A 21,844-nucleotide genomic window follows, 5' to 3' on the forward strand; every position below is an offset into this window, starting at 1 on the left:
GGGCGCAGGATCGCTCTCCGACGCCGACTCCGACGCCGACTCCGACGCCGACGCCGACGCCGACGCCAACGCCAACGCCAATGTCGACGTCGACGTCGCCGTCTCCGGGAATGCTTATGGCGCATGTGCGGCAAATGGTACAACGCTACAACGGGAACGGGAAAGTCGTATGCGAAAGCGTCTATTTGCAACCCCGTTTTCTCGACCTGCGCTCTCTCTTTCTCTCTCTCTCTCTCTCTCTCTCTCTCTCTCTCTCTCTCTCTCTCTCTTTCTCTCTCTTTCCCTTTTTTTTCGTTTCTTATTTTTTTTACTCATGCCACACACTTTCTCTATCATATATTTTTTCTCTCTTCCACATCTTTATGTTTTCTTCGATTCCATTATGACACACAATGTGCACCTTTTTTCTTACGTTTCTGAATTACAATGATAATGAACATTAACTTCGCGATCGAAGAAACTTGGTTAAAGTTTTCTTCTTTGGTAGGTGATGTCTTTCTCGTTCGCATTTCTCGTTGACGAATTTTCTTGTCGCACGAAACAATTCGACTGACAATAAGCGAAAGGCATGAGCGAGTGTTGCCCATCTTCAAATGTGAGATTCTTATGTTTTTAGAGAGAGATTACGTAAATTAATATAAACCTCTCTGTTTATATTATTATTTCTTTTCTCTATACGCCGTTAATTCTCAGTGCAAAAAATGCTAAAATAATATTTTATTTTTTCGAATATTGTTTATTCGAAATATCGTTTAAAATCCTATACAAGAATCAAACTTGAGTGAACACGAAGCACAAAGGAATCAATGATCGGTAAAGAGGTCAACCGTTTTTAGCGTATCTATATCTATCTATCTCTATTTATATATCTTGCATTATGAATCATACTTGGCTCTTACAGTTATAATAAAATCCGATCGAATTGTTTGGAACGATATCCAGTTTTATCCTGTTGATGAATAATCAATTGAGACATTAAGCGATCGACACAGAGTTGGGACGTTTCAAATGCGCGATCACATCTCTGACGTCTCGGATCTTCCGAGACATGTAGATGAAATAAACTGCTGTCAAGATTTTTATTTTTTTTTTCTTTTTTTTTCTTTTAGAAAGATTTGTATTAATTATATAAATTAACATTATTATCTTTTTGCCGTATGTATCGTATGTATCGTATAAATCGATATCTATTTCATTTATAAGAAACATCTGAGATTTTATTTACAATTACAAGTACAAATATTAGTAAACATTTGCAAATGTTTGATCGCTTCTAATCGTCTAGTTTGAGACGTATCGTAATCGGTAATCACGTTTCAGCTCACACACATTTCTCTTCAATATATCTTGCGGCTTTGCGACACTCGATCATCCTAGTCCACGATCTTTTCCTTTGTTCTATGCTTTGTTTAGTTTGTGCACATTCTTAGCTGTTCGATTCGCACGTCTCTGCCGGTTCTTCGGAATCCTCGATTCCTTTTCTTTTACGTTTATGTAATTCGACACGAAAACGACAGATTCGATATCGTCCATCATGCATACAAACACCCGCGTGTGCCTGTGTATCGCGATATATCTCGCGCGGTGACGCGCGGTCCGATCTCTATTCTCGCGCCAATGGGATATTCGCTTCGACAAATGATCCGATAAATAGATGAACGAGAAGTTCGACGTGCGATTTTAGAAATGGTCGAAAAAATATTTTGTATAATTACTCTATTTGCTTGAAAGAGTGCAATGCAAAATTGATTTGATGCTGATACAATGTGCTATTTGAAATAATAATTAAACTGATAACAGAGTAAATTAATTCTTTTTTCATAAAAGGAATTAATTTCCCTTATCTCTCAAAGAGCAAATGCATCGCTTTCCCTTACTACGCTCGGTCGTGTATAGAATTTATTATCGTTTACGAGATCTTTTCCTCACTGGTTGTGCAGCGCCTCTACTCGATTGTTCGATCTTACTCGCTCTCCCCGTTCGCTCACGTTTCTACGCTTTACGAGAGATTTGAAGGACAGTAAAGAGGACATCAAAGATACAAACGATTGCTTTTCGTTCACACATATACCACACACAGATCTCGTGTATAGCGCAAGCTATACACGAGTATTTTCACGAAAAAAGAAAAAAAGGAAAACCGCGTGATTTTTAATGATACCGTCTTTAAAGATACCGACTGTATCTTTTAGCATTAGACTTGGAGAAATTCAATTAAATTGTAAGATATCCTTCTTATCGCGTGAGTATTAAGAGAGAAAGATGTATTAAGAGAGAAAAAATGTTGAAATCGTTGCAAAGTCAGATTATTAAATGAGCGAAAAGAAAAATATTTTCAGTCAACTCACCGATTATCGTGGTGCTGCAGAATCACGATGAGGGAACATAAAACTCGTTTGTCATCTTTCACATCTGAAAATATACTTGACGATACGCATCAAGTTGCGTATCTTCGCAATCACCTCCTCTTGCATGAGATTAAAACACATAGCGATTAGCGCCATTCCTGAAAATACAAAATTGTCTCTGTAAAGTTTGTACCAAATATTATTATAAATTAGATAAAAATTTGTTTAAGCACAAGCAGATACTGCGTCAATTGTTGGGCGAATTGTAATCGTCGCGCCGCGCCGCGCCGCTCCATACGAAAACGATCGAAACGTTTCAAAGCACTTGAATATTTTTGGCGAAAAATCTGCCTGGCAATCGGGTATTGATTGAAACCAACTTAATGCGAGCTCGCAACACGAAAAGCTGTATAGCAACGCGGTGAAATCGCGTTGCAGGATTTAAAGCGGTTGATCCCTTTTAAAACGATTGTCTTCGCGCTGCGGCGCGAAATTTCTGCTAAGCGTCGAAAATTCTGCGGCAATCGGATTTCTTATAAAGGACCAACTATCTGTTTTTTATCTCAATCTGTTGATAGTTGAAATAAACGATCAATTAATTGTATGCTTTTAATCTATAACGAACGCAGTCTTCTTCGTAAGAGAAACTTTTTTGGAAAAAATTCTTTTGGAAGAATTTCTTATTAATTTTTACTTAGCAGGTGTATACATGTAAATAGATAAAGAGATGCGTCATTATATATGCAATCTTACCGAGCATCAAGTATATAGAACAGATGATGAAAGACAATTCGAATTTTTCCGAGTAGATTTCGTCGCCAGGAACGAAGTCGCCGAAACCTATGGTCGACAAAGAGACGAAGCAGAAGTAAGAACTATCCAGCATATCCCACTTCTCCCATTTCGAAAACATAACTGCGCCGCCCAAAATATACCTATCGAGAGCAAAAAGTAAAGGAAAATGTGTGCTGCTGCAGTGAGGGATGGTTCGGCTTTTGCTAGCAGCGATTAGCTCTCGAATTTCCGCGCGCGAGAGAAAGTGTAGACACAACCACAAGTTTAATCGTAGAACGTTACCGGAAACTCGCAAACTCGTCGCACCGAGTGCACTTTATACTCGGATGGATTAGTAAGTAATGTCAGAAAAAAATTATGCAGATTATTATTATTTTTTTTTATTTTACTAAAACTTAAATAGATAAAAAAGAACTATTCCAATCGAAAGAAATAAAATTGATTTATCCGTTGCGTCGTATAAAAGTGAATCTTTTCACGTCAACGGTCCTATTTTCTCTCGTCTCTTTCGTCTCGCCCGATGCTCACCCCGTCATAATAGCGAGGCAGAGAGTTAACGGCACTGTCACATGCTGAGGATCGTAGCTGTCACTCTCGTCGTCGTCGTCGTCACCTTCGTCGTTGCTGTCGCCTTCGTCTTCGCCTTTGCCTTCATCAAGGCTACCGCCGTGTTCGCCGTCTCTAGGCAAAGTTTCTTCCACATCCAAACTCGACGTATCTGCTTCTCCGCCATACATGTTTACAATCTGTAGATAAATTTTATTTGCAAATTTGATATTTTCTATTTAATAATTGAAAAAATTTCTTTTAACCCAGTCTCCATTTGGGACTCCATTACGAAGATACCTCCGTATCTCCATGTATCTTGGTAATCTCACGAGAGATTCCGTTTGAAAGTCTCTTACACGCTCTCTTACCGCATTTGATCGATTGATAACATTATTGTTTGCAGCGGTCATCGCTTCGCACCTACCTGCCACCTGCGATCTCTTTTCGCAGCCGGATCGGCATTCGATATCTGCGACGATCTCGCGCTTGCCGCATTGTACGGTCTTCTTCGGCATCTTGAAAAATCGATCGTGATTAATTCGACGATTCGACAGTTTTAAAACTAATTTTATGCTATCGAAAGAGATACCGAGAGATTCGATAGGATCGTCACGCGAATCGTTTTGCGAGGAGGAGAGGAACGAGCTTACTTGCACAAGCAACAGCGGGCATAGGTCCATTTGAAGCTTCTGGCCAGAATGTCGCCGATATTGCTGAGGTAGAGAAGGAAAAGCGGCATCCCTATTATCGCGTACACTATAGTCGCGACTTTGCCGCGTTTCGTCCTAGGACAAATGTTGCCGTAACCTGCGCAGTAAACGAGAACGCGGCAAGTGAGTTTATCGACGAGCTTCGTTGCTTCGTCTCCGCTTTCTGTTTCTTCCTTCATCCCTCTTGCACGTGAGCTGATTTATTTTTTATTAATTTATTATTCTCTCACGATGTGAAGGACCTTTTGGGACCCAGAAACCCAATATCCCCGTGCCGTTCGAATTATTAATTAAGCGTAAACGTGCGGTGCGAGAGATTCAAATATTTACTCCAAAGAATAAAATACATATCGAATGTCTGTTTATATAAAATTGCGAGAAAACATATCTGTTGTTTATATAAGAAGGCTTACGAATTCGTCTTTCACGATTAAAAGAAAAATCTCTCAACGCGCATCATAGATTTCGTTTATCCAAAATACGAGGCTTCTAAGGATGATTTATTTGTATATTCACACAAAAAAATCAATTTTTATATTAACGTTTATTTTTATTCTTGCAGAACAAATGCTATTTGTTCTCATTTAAGTATGAAATGCTCTTTTCAATTACAACTGTTTACTCGCGAGTCAATAATAAATAGATCTGTGCAAAGAGTATATTTTATTCTTAAGATCCTGTTCTTACGATTCTTGTTTCTAATATCTGCATATCGTTCTCACGACAAACTCAATTACATTATTTCAAAGCTATTTAATCTTGGATTAAGAATTACGTATTTGAAAGTACGCTACTCGACTTATACTCGAAGGACACTTGTTTCGCGTTCACAACAGTGGCAACGGTGTGGCGTGGACGTGAAGCACGATAACCCGGTTACTTTACAAGTAAAAATAATGCAGTTGGCAGAAGTAAAAATTACTGGCTAGTTACGTTTTGTTTCTTCCACCAGAGTTAGAAAACCAGTAGACAATCTCAAATAGTCCGGAACGTCATAAAGATTTTTCAGGTTTAAAATTACGGACATTTCCGCCGCAAGCTTGTAGTAACGTTGCAGAAATCTTTTGTAACTTCCATACAATATTACAATGTTTTAATGCAATGTTTCTCTAATCTTCTCTGCTTAAAAAGTATAAGAAATTAGATAAGAAATAATAGAAACGTATAGAAATTTTACAGAAATCTTATATAATTTATAACAAAGATAAATATAAAAAAAAAGAAATAATTTTTTGCGACATTTATTAGAGAAGATCAAGGTGGCAAGGATGAACTATTTGTGTGAATGCGCGCGCTGATTAAAAATTAATTTTGAGAGCTACGTTATCTTTTCTTATACTTATTCTTATACTTATTACAGATCGCAGGATTATTACAGATTAACGTCACAGGATCTGAGAGGAGGAGGAGGAAAAGGCTTTGGAAAAGCATCGGTCCTTAGCGAAGAAACCTTGAGGTAAATATAACTTCTTATTTATATAAAATTAGTAGTCTTTTTTCCTTCTGAATTTTATCTCAATAAATTTAAAAGAAAAAAAAATGATATAAAATTTGATGCCCACTCTCGATAACGAGAGCGCTGTCGTCCTCGTATTCATTGTAACGAGTTGTTCAATCTCAATCATGTTTTGTTCGCGCTCATTTACTCGGTCTAAGGGTGAAACGCCGAATTTGAAGCTTTGTTACATTAATCTTTTCGTAGAAAGAGAGAAATTCTTTCTTCAGCATCGCGATACGATCGCGATACTCTGGCAATCTACCGACGATTATTATCGCGATCTGGTTGTCGAGTGACAACTTTTGTTCATATTTCCGTGTTTTTTAGTCTGTAGCTTTCGGCCATTTATCATTTTCAAAGAGAGCAAAAAGTATGCAGCAACAAGCTCTAGTCTAGTGCCAAAAAACCGTCGAATCGAAACGAAGCGCGAGCGATCAGAGGCGAATCGGAGCGTGCCTTGTAATCGAGCGAAAGTCGCTGCGAAAAAAGCTTGTTCGACTGCTTTTTTTTTTTCCATACACGTGCACACAAATATGCGTGAAATAGAGAACCTTGGATGAATATAAAGGGAAACGTGACAAGAGTATACTGTACATTCACGTTCACACATTGTGATTTTTCAGATAAACCACATGTCAAACTTGAACCTCGCATGCGAAATGACCGGGATGCAAAAGGACTTCGGGGGTACACGAGACGTGAGTTTTACTTTTATTATATCGAGATTATTACTTTATATCCCTATTTCTGCACAATTTTGCATTTCATTAATCAGGGGATGACAGTTTCGAAAAAATTAAAGTCGAGATTGATAAAAAGTGTAGTTAGTATACCGACGTTATCGCGTTTTCTCAAGTAAAGTGCCGAATTTTGTGCTAAAGCACATCTAATCTTTATCGTGATTTGAGATGGCCATTCTTTTCGCACGCTCGAGAAAAATACCTCGAGAATACGGCGTTAATTCTCGTTAATTCGCGGAAAAAAAAATCGACACTCACGTAGGCGATTTACGATTTACGATTTACGATTTTTGGGGACGCGGCTGAGACAGAGTGGATGCCGCGCGCCGAATCTTTTAACGATGATGTGCGGCCGATTGTAAATGACAGCGATAAAGCTTGCGTAGTAATAAATGGCTTAAAGTGGTTTAAAGCCGCGTCGCGTTTACGCACCCTCTGCGCTCATTTCACTCAGCTTGAGACTTGGGCGAGGAAAACAGAGATAAAGCGAGAACTTGATTTAATTCCAAGTATTCGAATTTAAACTTTGTATCTTTTTACACACAAATTAACAAGCAAAACTTAAGTTTAAAGATCAGAATATCTTGATTTACTTTGCCTCTGTGCGAGACAGTCGTTGACCATCGGATGAAGAAAGAAACTGTACAGATATATGTTTACTCGCCGTTCAACGAAATCGAAGCGGGAGATAAAACTTGAAAAATTTATCCTGAAATATCTCTAATTCGGAACTACGAGCTACGCTCGTTCGTGCGAAAATGGGGATGATGCGTCATCCCCATAAAAATCCTCTTGCGCGCAATTCGAGCCGATCGTGATCGCGCAGGGTCGCGTCGCGGAACCAACCAGCCTGCACGCGGCCGCGGCTGCACGTTCGAACCCGACGCAATGTTCAAAGCTCTCTGTACAGCGGAAAGTGTCGAGAGAGATTTTCCCGCGTCGTTGCGGATGGCTTTCGCGGCACGCAATCACCGATTTTTTAGCGTCACGTTTTAATGCACGTGTCTGCGGATGAATGAACGAAACATGGACTTTGTTAATCCAATCGAGAGATACAAACGATTCATCCGATATACAATTTTTTTATTCATTTTTCTAAAACTCAATTGTTACAACAAAAAATTGATAAAGAAAGTAACAAACTGTAACGAATGCTAAACGGCTATTACAAATTTAATAGATATATAATTTGTATTAATAAATGCTTAAAAAAAAAACAACAAAAAACAACAATTGCTCTAATTTTAGGACCAAATATTATAGAAAATAATATATATCTAAATGAATTAGAAAATATATTATTTCATTGTATATATAATCTTTGTAATATACTTGATTTCCACACATCAAAGGTAACATTACGAGTATTATCATTAAGATGTTACATTTTTTTAATTTTACAAAGAAAGTATAAAAACAGGTTGCATGACAAAGCATAATTATCTATTTAATGATGCTGAGATTTCAAAATTATTGTGACTAAAATATTAAAAGGTGCAAATTGCAAGATTATTATATGTACCCTCTTTTAACATTAGGAGGATTAAATCTCCGACAATCTCCCCTTAAGCAAACATAAATGAAGATGTTACTCTTTTATAATGCTGCAAACTCCATTTTACTTGAAAGCTTCACGTTAAAGAAGCAGAAGAAATTTAAACGAGAGATTTGTAAAGAAACACACAACGTGTCTGTTAAATAAAGACACGCGCTTACTTCTTAAATATTCTATTCTCGAATTCTGTCAACTTTCTTTATCCTAAAATTCTAAAATGAAGGAAACCGTTACTTGAAACTAACAAATTCTTTCGACAGATTAAAATGCATTAAAAATTATTTTACAAATTATTTTACAAATGACATACTTATACACATGGAAACCAAATGTATTATTTGTACGCTGCAAATATCGTATAAATAAAAATCAGAAATGTTTCACTAAATTTGTATTAGGAGATGACAAACATTTTTCGTTATTTCTTAATTAAAAACATGAGAAAACAAAGTATTTCGTACAATTTTGGATCTACCCTGTGTGTAATATAATATGCGCAAGTTTCATAGTAGGAAATGAAAGCGGAAATAATGGGCCATGCACGCGAAAATTAATGCCGTGTTATACGAGTCGACGAATGCTAGTGCATAAAACCACTGCACATGTATAAAGTGTTCCAGAAATTTTCATTTTAATAAGAAATATTTTTTAACTCGGCTAAAATTTTTTCTCAAGTTAAGCTTCGAGATGGCAATAATCTCGGAGTCATTAAGAGATCGAAAATAAAATGATTATAGACTTTTATAATGTAATGTTACGTATAACGATCTTAAAAGCTTTTTAACCTTATTTCAGTTTAAACGATTATTATGTTTTCAGAATTTTTATTTTCAAGTTTAATTTTGTTTTTATTCAAGATATATTAAACAAATTTAGTAATATATTAGCTGAGGTTGGGATTTTTTAGGACACCGTGTATAAAAGCCATAAAACGTTAAAAGCTTATCCCGACTATATCAACTACTCTTTTGATAATAATAAAAGTTGTAATAAAAGCGATCAAATGCGATAGTATAAATAGCAAAAATAATTCGAGACCTTTATTTTTGGTATACGCTGGAATATTAAATTTTAAATACTGCACAGACAATTGTTTCTTCTACGGATAACTTTTAACGGTATTTACGCGGGGGCGCGATTTATTTCAACGAAATTGTCGTTTGATTGGTCGAAGTAGCATGAAACGTTAACAATTATATCGCGTCAATTTTTTTAATTCGAATTAAAATTTCTGCGCAAAAATATCAGTTATCGAATGCGAATCTTATGTAACGGGAGATGATAGACGATTCGACCAACTTTGGACAATTCTGCATTATTTGTTTGCCTACGGAGGATTTTACAAAAAGTACTCGAGTATTCTTCCATCAAAAATACCGATGCGTTTCTATTTTTATTGCGATTTTCTCTGACATCTCTCGTTCGAAAGATCTTTCGTTCGAAAGATTTCGAAAAGCATACAATTTTATCTCTACATGCGCCCGCGCGCGAGACACGTGGAAAACGTGGAATTTCGACGATGGAAATCTCTATGTCTATTTATATTTCATTGCCTTGTTAAGTTTGATTACAGTTTAGAGATGAAACTGCAATGAGTTATAGCAAAATATAGTCGGTTGGCAGAAGTTGCACAATTATAGTCTCGAGGTATTTTTAAATTAAATCCAAATGCTACTATGCTCTTTAACAAAGTAAGATAAAGACAAAGGCTCTTGTAAAACAGTTGTAAGGCATTAATCGAATTTAGTTTCTTAAGCGATATCACGTTTGTAACGTAATACGAACAATTGATTGAATTTTACTAATAGAGAGAGAGAGAGAGAGAGAGAGAGAACAATAAAGATACGAATTATTATCCTCCAGAGAAAGAAATGGCATTTACGAGCCATTTTTGAATGCAAGCGAGAGAATGACACGAGAGAATGGCAGAAATCGGCCGATGTGCGCAACACGCACTTTCATCGTCAATTTTTGGCAAGATTTGGCAGCATGTCATCCATTTGGATACATGACACGTGTAAAATATGACCGAAATTGATGAGCGGCATGTGTACATACATACAAAAAGTAAAAACAATCGAATGCTGTGTTACGCGTGCATGTGTATAAAAAAGTGAGGAAGCTCTCGATCGCTCTCTGTCACTCGATACAAAATGACGATGCGAATGGAACGAGTAGCAAGTTTATCGACGAGTCGTATTACGTATCGTCGTTGACATTTGACTTTCCGGCCTTCCGGAACGCGCGACTTTTACACGTACACAACGTTGTTTTTTTTTTCCCCAACGTCCAACTGCATGTCCAACTCGAAATATGCCTTATACATATACGCGCGTACGATTTCCTTTAACAGTTTGTTAAAAAAGTCCAGTCGCGCATTTCCGCAGGCTTTGCATACGCCGCGCGGCGCCGCGGCGCAGCGGTGCGTTGTTCGAATCGTACACTGCGTATGTACGCATCGAGTTTAAAGCCGATAGTGTGCTTGTGTATGTGTCGAGTGAAAAGTGAAATACGCCGCCTCTCCGCGCCGTTTGTCCACGACAACGTTATATAAACCACTGACGGCCATCGGTCGTTATTATTGCCAAACCTAAATCCATCACTAAATGAATAACGATACCTACGTCGGCGGTACGATCTCAAAATCAATTAAGAATCGCCGCGCCGCGCCGCGCCGATATTTATAGAAATGTCACCAGACTTTACCGATAATGAAATTCAAGTTTTGCCATCGTACCATCGCCATCGCCATCGATATGTATGCGTGCGATCCTCTCCCGAGAATTGATGAGCGTTTCGCCTATTCATTATAATTATTGATTTCTTCGCGCCCAATTATGTAATTTTGGAACAATTTAACAAAATGGATGGGAAAAGCTTACACACGAAAACTTTTTTCAACTTTTCATAGTTGTTGAATTTTTATTGAGAATTCAATCATCGAGATATTAATGTTGAATGTTAAAATGAATTTTTAAGTCAACAGAAATTAAATTAAAAATTGCTAAAATATCAAGTCTGCAATGTTACGTCTGTAATTTTACCGAATTTTAATTTGGAAAGATTAATTTGTAAAAAATAAAAAAAGGAGAATATATTTTCACGCTAAATGTACGTCGACGATCGACGCATTTAGTTTTAGCGGTGTACGTAATACCGAAGCGCTGATAACCACGTTGCGAAGCATAGCGTGCGCCCGCGCGCCACCAGCGATGTTTATCATTTTCACTAACTGACAATTTTGGCAACCGAGATCGCCCGATTTTATCCTCTTTCGCTTCTATGGTTATTTACTGCAACACGCCACGACATGAATTAACATGATATATGCACTCGTCATATCGCTCCTTTCCATTCATGGCGGTTTAAAGAACAGATTGAATAATAACGTAATAATGTTAAAAATTTAAATAAAATAACGAAGGAGAGAGCCATCGTTATAATTAATACAAAAAGCAGGGAGAGAGAGAGAGAGAGAGAGAGAGAGAGAGAGAGATTTACAGTAAAAAGAAATTTCAAGTAATTTTAAATAAAAATATTTTAGACGAGTTTGTAAATATTTTAATTTTTGGAAACACACGATTGAACGGGAGACGATTAATAATTAGTTGTCAAATCCCGAATGTCAAAGCATTTCGTTCGTATTAACGAGGATAACGACAAGTTTATATTAGCACACACGTAACAGATATCACGTAGGAGACGTATCAGGGACACTAGTTCGTCCGGGTCGGGCCTCCGCCTCCGACCAGGGAATTATTGGCGATTAACCAAAAATACGAAAACCGATATCCTACGTATATACACATACTAGTGCGTCCGTCGTTTCTTCGTCTCGAACTACGACGAGACGAGAAACGTGACTGACGCGACGAGAGTGAGTGTCGTCGCGTACACGGTTGACGATCAATTATCGTGAGGATTAATCGCGCGAGATTTCGTCGCGATACCAATTTATCGGCTTGTCAACGAGTTTAACGACGAAATGATTCTCTCTGAAAATTAATTATGTCCGTTGCCGTTGCCGTTGCCATACAGTGATGTTGGACAATCGCTGTCGCGCTTGATTTATATCGTGTTACGTTAACCAACTATCACAAGCCCACTTGTGTGATACTACAGCAGATAGCTATTACATTTGAAACTTTCGATAATCTGTGAACGACGAGCAAGACTGCTCTCTAAATCTGTATTAGCGTGAATATAGCGATTTGCAACGCTATACTCACGCACAACTGTGATGATCGGTGATTCACACTGCCTTACAGTGATTCCGATTAAGAGAGAGAGAGAGAGAGAGAGAGAGAGAGAGAGAGAGGGAAGAGCAGAATCAATGTATTATCACTGCATAAAAGGCAGTGCATTTATCACTTGATATTAGTCTTTCAATGAATAATGCACTGATTTCAATTTAGAGAAAGTGTCTAGTCCAGGTGGATTATAAATTTGTCGAATGTTTCGTTTAATATGAAATTTAAAATTAGGTAACATTCAGTTTATTATCATTTATTCGACGAGACTCGAGTCGCGACCTCGACAGGTATGTACAAGTTATCCTTCGAAACGCAATCATTTCCTATAAGAAATTCGCACGATTAGGTAGGATAACTTACGTAATTAACAGTTCGTAATTCTGTCAAGTAGTAGACTCTAGTGAATAAGTAATGGCGCGAGCCCCGATTTATCGCATTATTATTCTTCGAGATAACACGATTATTCTATACAAAATATTTTACGCCCTATTTTCGACAGAGTTCTTGTTCATTTTGAACGATGCGACATCGTGACCACGATCGCATTTAAACTTTCGTCATCGTACAACGTCACGTAATTTACGTTTAAAAGTTGAAATTAACAAATAACTTTTGACAAAATTATAGATAGATTCGTTCTTTACTAGTACATTGACAAGTAGATTAAAAGGAGAGATATTATTTAAAAAATATATGATTGCTGCAATAGTTTTCATCGTGTTCGTGTTTGTTTGTTTAAATTATGACAAAATGTTCTGTTTATAGGTATTATTTATACTATTTATAGGTAATTACTAAGATTATCAACTTTTTGGCAAAAAATATCTGAAAAACAGCTCAATCTTAGCTTCACGTTTTCAAAATTCGAAACCAAAGTATATATAATAATCAGTCGATTATCTGAATATATTTAGTTTACTGCTCTCATACATTTTTTTTTCAAGTTATTAATTTCTACAATTAACAGATATAATCTTAAGAAATATACTACTGTGTCCAAAAAGTAAGGTGACATTGCATTATAAATCTCCCGCGCGCACGGATTTGGAGGAATAAAATTTTTTTTAGGTTGGTAGGACTGTCTTTGACATCCAAGAGAAGTAACACGTCAAAATATCCATTAGTGTTTGAGATACGCATTGTTTTGTGAGCTGCTAAAAGTGAATTTCTCGTTTTTTGCCGTCACACACTGCGCTGATTATTCGTGATTTTTTAACCAAAAACTCGACTAATATCGTTCCACAACCACCGTATTCACCTGATTTGGCTCCATGCGACTTCTGGCTATTCAGCAAACTCAAGCGGCCGCTCCGGGGACACCGGAGTCGATAGAAGAGATTCAAGCCGCTGCGAAGAAGGAGCTAAAGGCCATTCCTGAAATCGATTATTACAACTGTTTCGAAGATTGGAAAATCCGTTGGAATAAGTGTATTATATCAGGGGGGGATTACTTTGAAGGGGACGAAATTGATTTGCAAGAATAAATAAAGAATTTTCGAAATAAATGCAATGTCACCTTACTTTTTGGACACAGTAGTATAAAATGAAAAATTATTAACATTAGCTACATTTAGTTTAATTTATTCTTTATTAAAATGGTAATACTTGGCAAAATACGGTCTGCACGATGTCAATGAACATTGCGACTATTAGCACTGTTCAGCTGTTCAAGATTAACCTAGCCTAATGGACGCTATAGAAATTAATTAATGGCGAATCGGGAAACGTCGCGCGATCTGATGGTGATCTCAACAGCGATGTCCTTGCGATGAACGAACGAACGAACGAATGGATAAGTGAGCGACCTTTCCCAATCCTAAGGGATCGAACGATCAGCGGACGTTAATTAATTTCCGGTCTAATAAAGTCCTCGGCAGTCCGCATATTCGTCGTCGTGGAATACACCGTAGATGTTCCGATAAGTAATTTTCGGTAGCGATTCGATTCCACGAAGAACATCGGATACGAGGGAAATGTAGGAAGTACGATCAAGTGATATAATCCAATTTCGTGACTTTCATTGAGAGTATCGCTCTCCCCGCTCTCCCCACTCTCTTCAAATGAATATGAATATCGGTTAACTATACTAGAATAGTAATAACGCGATAACATTTGAGATAATTAACAATGGGGAAAGGGGTATGATTTGTAGCGATTTCAAGTTTTTATTAACAAGAAATAACATTATTGCATATAATGTTAGATTGTCGTCTTAAAATGAATGGATAGGAAATATACGATGTATCGAAATAACAAAGATAATTATTTATTTATGTAGTGTCTAGGATTAATTGACTAATGTGCGATTTATCGATTTACGATTATAATTTCACGGACAGCCTACCTCACCGATATCGAATATATCCTATCGTTAATTAATTCTATGTTAATCCGAAACGACCGACTTTTTGCATTGCGCCAATTATCGAAAACAACTCGTATAATGTCCAAGACAAAATAATTATCATCGCGCGCGCACGCACGCACGCACGCACGCACGCACGCACGCACGCACGCACGCACGAATGGATAAAATTTGCATTCCAGTATTCATGCGCAATTTCCCCAAAATATTATTGTTCCAAGCACAGGTATCAATATACTATTGTAATTGTCAGTATAATAATTATCAAAATGCAATAAATCTTAACACAGTTATTATTGCGGTGAATCCCGTTAAAGTTATATAAATTATCAGTTGTTTAATTACATGATCAGTGGTTGTATTATAATTATTTAATATTTATTATTTTAGCTATCAAATGATTACAAAACAGTATTTTTGTTAATTTCATTTATCATTGGAGCAACATTAATCGCAATATCAAATACTTAATTATTAATTTACTGAAAAAATATTTATTTGAGACGTAAATACACACACACACACACACACACGCACACGCATCTTTAATTTATGCGATATGAATCGCGCAATTCCTTTCGCGTAATTCCGCCGAGTAATCATGATTTATACTCTTTACGCACACTCGCGCACAGTATACCGATATGGTATAGCGTGCACAACGCTGAGAACAAAGCCGCCATCACGTTAAAGTCATTAATATCACTTTACCCTTTCATTGCCGCGGCGCCGGAAAATGATAAATTCTACGTCTCAGAACTACTATTCGTAGTCTGGACAGCAATAACTATTCGAGTCGTTTCACGTTGATTTTTCTACTCGATGCGATGACTCAGTCTCCTTTAACGTATCAGATCGCGATAGACTAATTATACAGTATAAACAACATGATTTTTGTAACAAACGTGCAATGTGTTTGTGAAAAATTTATAATTTTCTCATTAGCTTGCTTATTTTGATCTGGTTAAGTCCTAATTTTGTTCTCGTGTCAATCAATGAAAAAATTGATTTTTTTATTAGGAATTTAGACTGATGGAATTTCATTAATTTTATTTTTTTTCACGCTATAAAGATTAATCTTTGTATTGAATTGTGCTTTTATTCAATAAATATTCATTCGAATAAAAAAATTTTTATATAAATATTTTTTAATGAATTGCCGATTAGACGGAGAAATTGTATTTAAATGTATAGAATATAAAAGTATAAGGAATGTGTAGAAATTTAATACAGAGCGTTATAAGGTTAACAATTAATATCAATAAAAATAATGTGAAAAGTTAATTAAAGTTAATGAAAAATATTTTACTTGCATTGACAAATATAAATACATCTTAATTTATTCTACAATTGACAACATAGAACGAAATGAGTCTGTATTTTCTTTCTTATTTGAATAGAAGAGATTCAATTGTCAGATTTTTATGTGTACACACACTAACGCGCGTGCGCACATCCCAAAATAATTAACTTGGTAAATTTGAACTTTGATTACTTGCATTCTAAACATTTCGAATGTAGTTAGAAATATTTAATTTAATAGATATAAATGATGATCGAAATGTAACAAATATTTTTACATTGCGCTCTCTCTCTCTCTCTCTCTCTCTCTCTCTCTCTCTCTCTCTCTCAGTTTTAACACAATTCTTTTCTTTAATTGAAATTTGGACAAATCAAGATTTATGTATGTACTTTTCAACTTGAGATCCGTCCATTTTTACAATTTAAATTCCCTCTTTTTATTTTTGGACATGGCTTATTTGAAAAGTGAACTTGCTAGAATTTCTATTCGAATTTCTCTTATTGTTAGTAGGCAGAAGCATATTGTCCTCAACCTTTACATATGCGATATTTATATAAATATGTATGCATATATCCGAAAGATTATTCGTTTCGTTTTTATAATGAAGCAGACATCAAGTTTATCCTGCATATTTGAATATTATGATTTAAACTATAATTTATTCAAATAAAGTATCTAAATGTTTGAGCATAGTTTAATCTTATAGCGTGGCTTTATTTTAGAAAATATTAAAAAGTTGTCAGATTTTTAATTCTGTCCGTACATACAATTTGATTATTAAATTGAAAATCTCGAGACTTGAGACTTAATCTCAAAATGTTTTCATAGTCGACATATAAATCTTTAATGAGATTTAACAGTCACGACGAGAGAAATGAGCATTAACTGGGCATTAACAGCGCAAGTACAGCGTGCCATATTTAGGATAGCAAAGTATTCAGCAGCGAGTAAACTACGTCTATATTTTTCAAGAGTTTCTCTGACATTTATCCTTACATTTTCCACGCCGCGTTTTGTTTTTAAAAACAAACGCGAATATACGTTAAAGAGATATAAGTACGTATTAACTTAGTATATGTATATATTTTCAACTAAAATAAATAAATAGAGAAATGAAAGAGAATAAGATTGCAAGTAAATTAGAAAGAAATTGATAAGATGTATAGATATATAAGACTCACCGATGGTTGTTATCACTGTAAGCGAATACAGAAAGGCACCGGCCACTGTCCAGTTTTTTATCTCCGTGCCATCGTACCCATCTTTTATGGCTCTAACTACCTCCGTTTGATAAGTCTCGAGACTTTTTTTTACCTCTTCTTTCCAGAATCCTTCTTCCGATAACACATTCTATGTAAACAACATTAACAACGTTAAAATATAATATAAAAAAGAAAGGATTGATGCGAACGATAAAGGCAATTGTATTTTGTTTCTCGATACTCGAGTTAAAGAGAGATTCAAAGTAGACGCAGGTAATTAATTAAAAGTCGGAAACACACAGGCACGCAAATTGATAATAAATTTGTTATACCTTGGAGGTAAACTCCCAAAGATCGGCGGCCGTTTGATTTCTCAGTTCGGCGATATTCGAGACGATTTCACCCTCGATATAACTGAATAGGAAGGCGCCCGCTATAGTGTAGCCCACCACCAGGCACACGATGCCAACGTTACTAAAGAGGAAGGCTATCAGTGCTCTGGTCCAGTCGGCGATCCGCTCACCCCACGACTTTCGCTTGCGTTTCCGTCCTCTTCCGCTCCGGCCGCGATAACTCGCACGCTGCCAGCTCCTACTGCCCGACGAACGGGACGTTCCGTCCGTTTCCATCGACGATGACGGCTGATCGGTGGTCCGTCACCTCGATCGCGTCACTCGCCTCACACGGACCAGTTTCGCCAACATCGTCGCATCGACTTCTCACCGTTACTCTCCATTATGGCCTTGCCTTGTTCGCGATGTCGTGTCTTCTCGCGATCAACAACGCGACAACTCACCTCGAATTCTTGAATTCTTCTTGAATAAGTCCCCTAATGATGCATCGATCGACGATTATCCAAATATGCCTTTCGCAGAGAGAAGGCGAGAACCACCACAGAAATTTACGTTCTCGTTCTAAACAAGTGGCTCATCTCTTCGCTCTCATTGCTAATGCCATCTTCCAATGCCATCTTCGAGAAAAAGACTTGCCGAAAGAAACCTTGTTCTATCTCTAATTTAGTAGAATCTTACGTGAATTTAGCGAATGCTCACTCACGCATTGAACGTATCAGATTTTTTTCTCAAGTTAATTTCTCAGGCTAATTGGCTCAGTTGGCGCAAAGATGTAATTGTAACTGTAATTTGTCTTTTCAACTTTCAAATATCTAGCGACTTGATGAAATTTATCTTTGAAGAGAGAGAGAGAGAGAGAGAGAGAGAGAGAGAGAGAGACCTATTAATTTTCACAAAAAATTTATTATTTAAATTGAAATTGATGACCTATCTTCTTAGAAGAAGGCACGTTCAAGTATGGTCGATTATCGCGATGGGGTATTATTATTAGCAATCTAACGGGTCGATAGGGAAAAACGGAGCGTAAGAAGAAATGTAAGCGGAAGATGGCAAACTCTTACGGTCGAGTACTGACCGAGGCTAATTGATAATGGAGAATTACGGACAAATTTTATGAGAAATCCCTCCCCTATCTTTCTGTCCCTGCGACAATTGATTCACGGGAGACTACGGTATCGACTTTGTGTCATAATCCACGGGGAATCGCGGCGAAAACACTACGCGTCTCGTCGACGCGGCGGCGTCGCTAAAGTAGAAGAGATGAGCCACTTGGCCGCTTAACAAAATCTATTGTGAAACTGTTTACGATCCCGCGAAAAATAATCGACCATTTCCCCGAATCTTCAACTTTAATTAAATTTTTTTGATTTTCCCAGACTGAAAATTTTCGCAAACTGAAAATAAATCAACGAAACGGGAGGGTTACGCGTTCTTGCCATGTTTCAACGCGCGATCGATACGAAACATATATCGATCCTTTGCAAGATCTACTTGAATAAAATATCAAGGAATTAAGCGAGCCAAATGCCAGATCTTCCTACTAATTATCCACCAATGTATTTCTATAAAGTTTAATAAACGTTCCGGCAATTAGCACAAAGATCTGATACATGAAAATCAAAATAGATTTTATTTTAATAAATAGGCGTTGTATATATCTTTTGTGATTTACTCGAAGGAGTCTTATCTTTCATAATTTCATCAACTGATGATTTATTCTAATTTTCGAAACAAATTTTATACTTGAATTTTACGAAGATGGCTTAATAGTCTATTTATAGATTATTATTGTAGAAAATGTAATTGGAATCCAGATATACTGTCTAAATGAAATTTTAATCGATCGATTGACGATCACAGTTGCGTGAATAGTACTGATTCAGATTTAGAGAGTAATCCTAGAATCTATTCTTAGTCTTACTATTGTACCAATATGGAAGTTGAGAATGGCGAAACATTTTTGATAAACTTCTTGATTTGTCTTGAAAAACACTTGTATATTTAATCAAGAATATATTACGTAGTAAAAATTGAATTCTGTATTCGTGGTGGCGGGTATCGATCGCGATTCGCGACGAGTACCGAGACAGAGATTGACAATTTCGTTGTCTTTTTTCGTAAGAAGATCACGTGAGAACAGAATCGATTTAAAATCCCGGAATCATTCGTGTCTCCCGCGCGGCGCGCGCTATAATCCGCGCTATAACCCGCTCTAGATCCATTGAGCCGAGATTTCTGCGTTTAATATTGCTTTCGCTTTCGAAAGTTATACTTGGACACTCGTCTATGCTGTACGCATATACTGTTACACTATTACGCTAAATGATTACGAGATGCCAGCGCGCCGCCACGTGTTAGACAGTATTAACGTTTATTGAGTTATTTTCTTTTTGTAGATCATTTTTTTTCTTAAAGTCTTATCGAAAAAAGTGTCGGCAGTTTTTCGTGCCACCTTGCACCTCGCGCGAGATTATTTGATACCTTTGAGGTAACGGCACGTGCGCAATCGTTAATTGTTTCGATTTCGACATCCCCGTCGCGACACTCCCGTTACATCATTATTACGCGCGTACGCGTATACGTAGCAACGAGCAATTAATTTCTCGACGACATTCCGTTACGCACTATGCTTTTGCGAGAGAGACTGGAGATAAGAGTCTGAACCCTCAATTAGCGGTATACAGGCATACGGAGAACAACCCATCTCGATCATGTTTTCCCGTATACTGATTTCTTCGTGGTACCCCGCGCCACGACATGCACTATCCCAAAATAGCGCGTCGCCGAAAATAACCGGGTTCAAGTCGCCTGGGTCTGCTGCTCTCGTGCTGTCGATCGAATTGCCGGACTTGACGGACACCCGGTAGACAAATCCGTTCGGTCATTCGGTTAGACGAACCAAATGTTGAAATATTTCAATTTGGAAGAAGAGCTGAAATGTTAACGAAAATACGTTTTGAATAAAAATTCTTTTCTCGTTTAATCTTGAATAATACTGCATAGGTTTTTTTTTTAACTTGAGCGATCGATAAGAGTTAAGCACAAGTAATTTATTCGACAATAATCCCTTGATCGAACATTTGCCATGCATACCCATGTAAAAATATTTAACTTTTTTATGGAGGATAATTTGATGACGCTGACAGAATGACGCTGTCTTAGGCTGTTTTAAAATTTATGAAAAGCAAATTTTCCGGCCGTGCCAGGATTGTTCATTCGCAATGGACGCAAAGTCGAGTTCTTAGCAATTATTATTTCTTCTTTGAGTGAGCTTTATCGTGTCGCGATTATCGAGTCATTGAAAGCGGAGCCGTTAAACTGGATACCGTCGCTGCCACCGTCGTCGAGACGATTAACGTCCTCGCGCGATTTAAACGACGAAATGCGACTGCGAGCGTAAATGCGAATAGCGAAAATGTATATAGCGAGAACGTATATGTATGAGTCGCGAAGGGGATGAAAGGGATTTGCATAGCAAGCGTGAATTTTGCATGCGGCAAGTGCGTCCGAGAAAATATTGTAAGAACAATCTTCCGCGGGCAGAAAGTAGTAAGCCACGCGAAAATATCGTGCCCGCTGGAAGATAATCGTATTCTCACGTCGCCGCGTCGCGACGCGCGTTCGAAGAAAATTTTTAAAACTACTGGAAAGTAAAACTACTCGTTGAAAACGTTTGAGTTTCAGATTTTTCAGAGGTTCCATGGCTTCCCGCGAGCAATGCGTAAATGCCGCGGTACGCTCGTTTCCATCTTTGTGTCCGCGGTTCATTTACTTTTGTTTCTAACCACAGGTTAGAAACATACGCGCATACATGTACATACATACAAGTTGTAAAGATGCTTTGATGCGCGTTTATAAAAATATATAATATATTATATTGCACATGTATAAAAATAAATCCAACTGTTGTCAAATTTACAACTGTATAAAAAGTAAAATGGTAAATGGTAAATTGAACAAAATATGATATATACGAAAATGAATATGAAAAGAAAAATACATGAGCGAAAAGATAGTTTTTATAAAACATTTTTATAAAAATAATATATTCAGTAAATAATATTACAATTTGATAGTAATATATAATGCTTGAATGATATTTATGTAACGATTGTTAAAAATATTTCTGATAACATAGAACCCAGGTTGAATAACTATTGGAGAAAATCTGAA

The 21,844-nt window shown here is 36.9% G+C and overlaps 1 protein-coding gene and 1 long non-coding RNA gene across 2 annotated transcripts; one reads left to right on the plus strand and one right to left on the minus strand.

Moving 5' to 3' along the window:
• Positions 1-42: 42 nt before the first annotated feature.
• Positions 43-11,676, plus strand: LOC120359630. The gene is made up of 3 exons (XR_005576409.1): positions 43-137; positions 5,763-5,858; positions 6,524-11,676. It is a non-coding gene; the product is annotated as an uncharacterized LOC120359630 (long non-coding RNA).
• LOC105199728 (TWiK family of potassium channels protein 9) lies at positions 2,349-21,380 on the minus strand. The gene is made up of 7 exons (XM_039457722.1): positions 17,651-21,380; positions 17,298-17,466; positions 4,343-4,499; positions 4,117-4,207; positions 3,672-3,889; positions 3,102-3,188; positions 2,349-2,506 (listed from the first exon to the last, which is right to left on the minus strand). Exons 1-7 carry the CDS (start codon positions 17,945-17,947, stop codon positions 2,479-2,481), a joined length of 1,047 nt encoding a protein of 348 aa, XP_039313656.1. The 5' UTR covers positions 17,948-21,380; the 3' UTR covers positions 2,349-2,478.
• Positions 21,381-21,844: the final 464 nt, after the last annotated feature.

This window comes from Solenopsis invicta, chromosome 15, assembly GCF_016802725.1.
Source record: "Solenopsis invicta isolate M01_SB chromosome 15, UNIL_Sinv_3.0, whole genome shotgun sequence".
Classification (NCBI taxonomy): domain Eukaryota; kingdom Metazoa; phylum Arthropoda; class Insecta; order Hymenoptera; family Formicidae; genus Solenopsis; species Solenopsis invicta.

Bases quoted from the DNA above. Each gene is read 5' to 3' on its own strand.
- LOC105199728 (XM_039457722.1), bottom strand. From the start codon at position 17,947: ATGGAAACGGACGGAACGTCCCGTTCGTCGGGCAGTAGGAGCTGGCAG. The intron at 17,467-17,650 runs GTATAACAAATT...TTGTTTACATAG, and splicing joins TTTGGGAGTTTACCTCCAAG to AATGTGTTATCGGAAGAAGG. The intron at 3,890-4,116 runs GTAGGTGCGAAG...ATTTATCTACAG, and splicing joins AAAGAGATCGCAGGTGGCAG to ATTGTAAACATGTATGGCGG.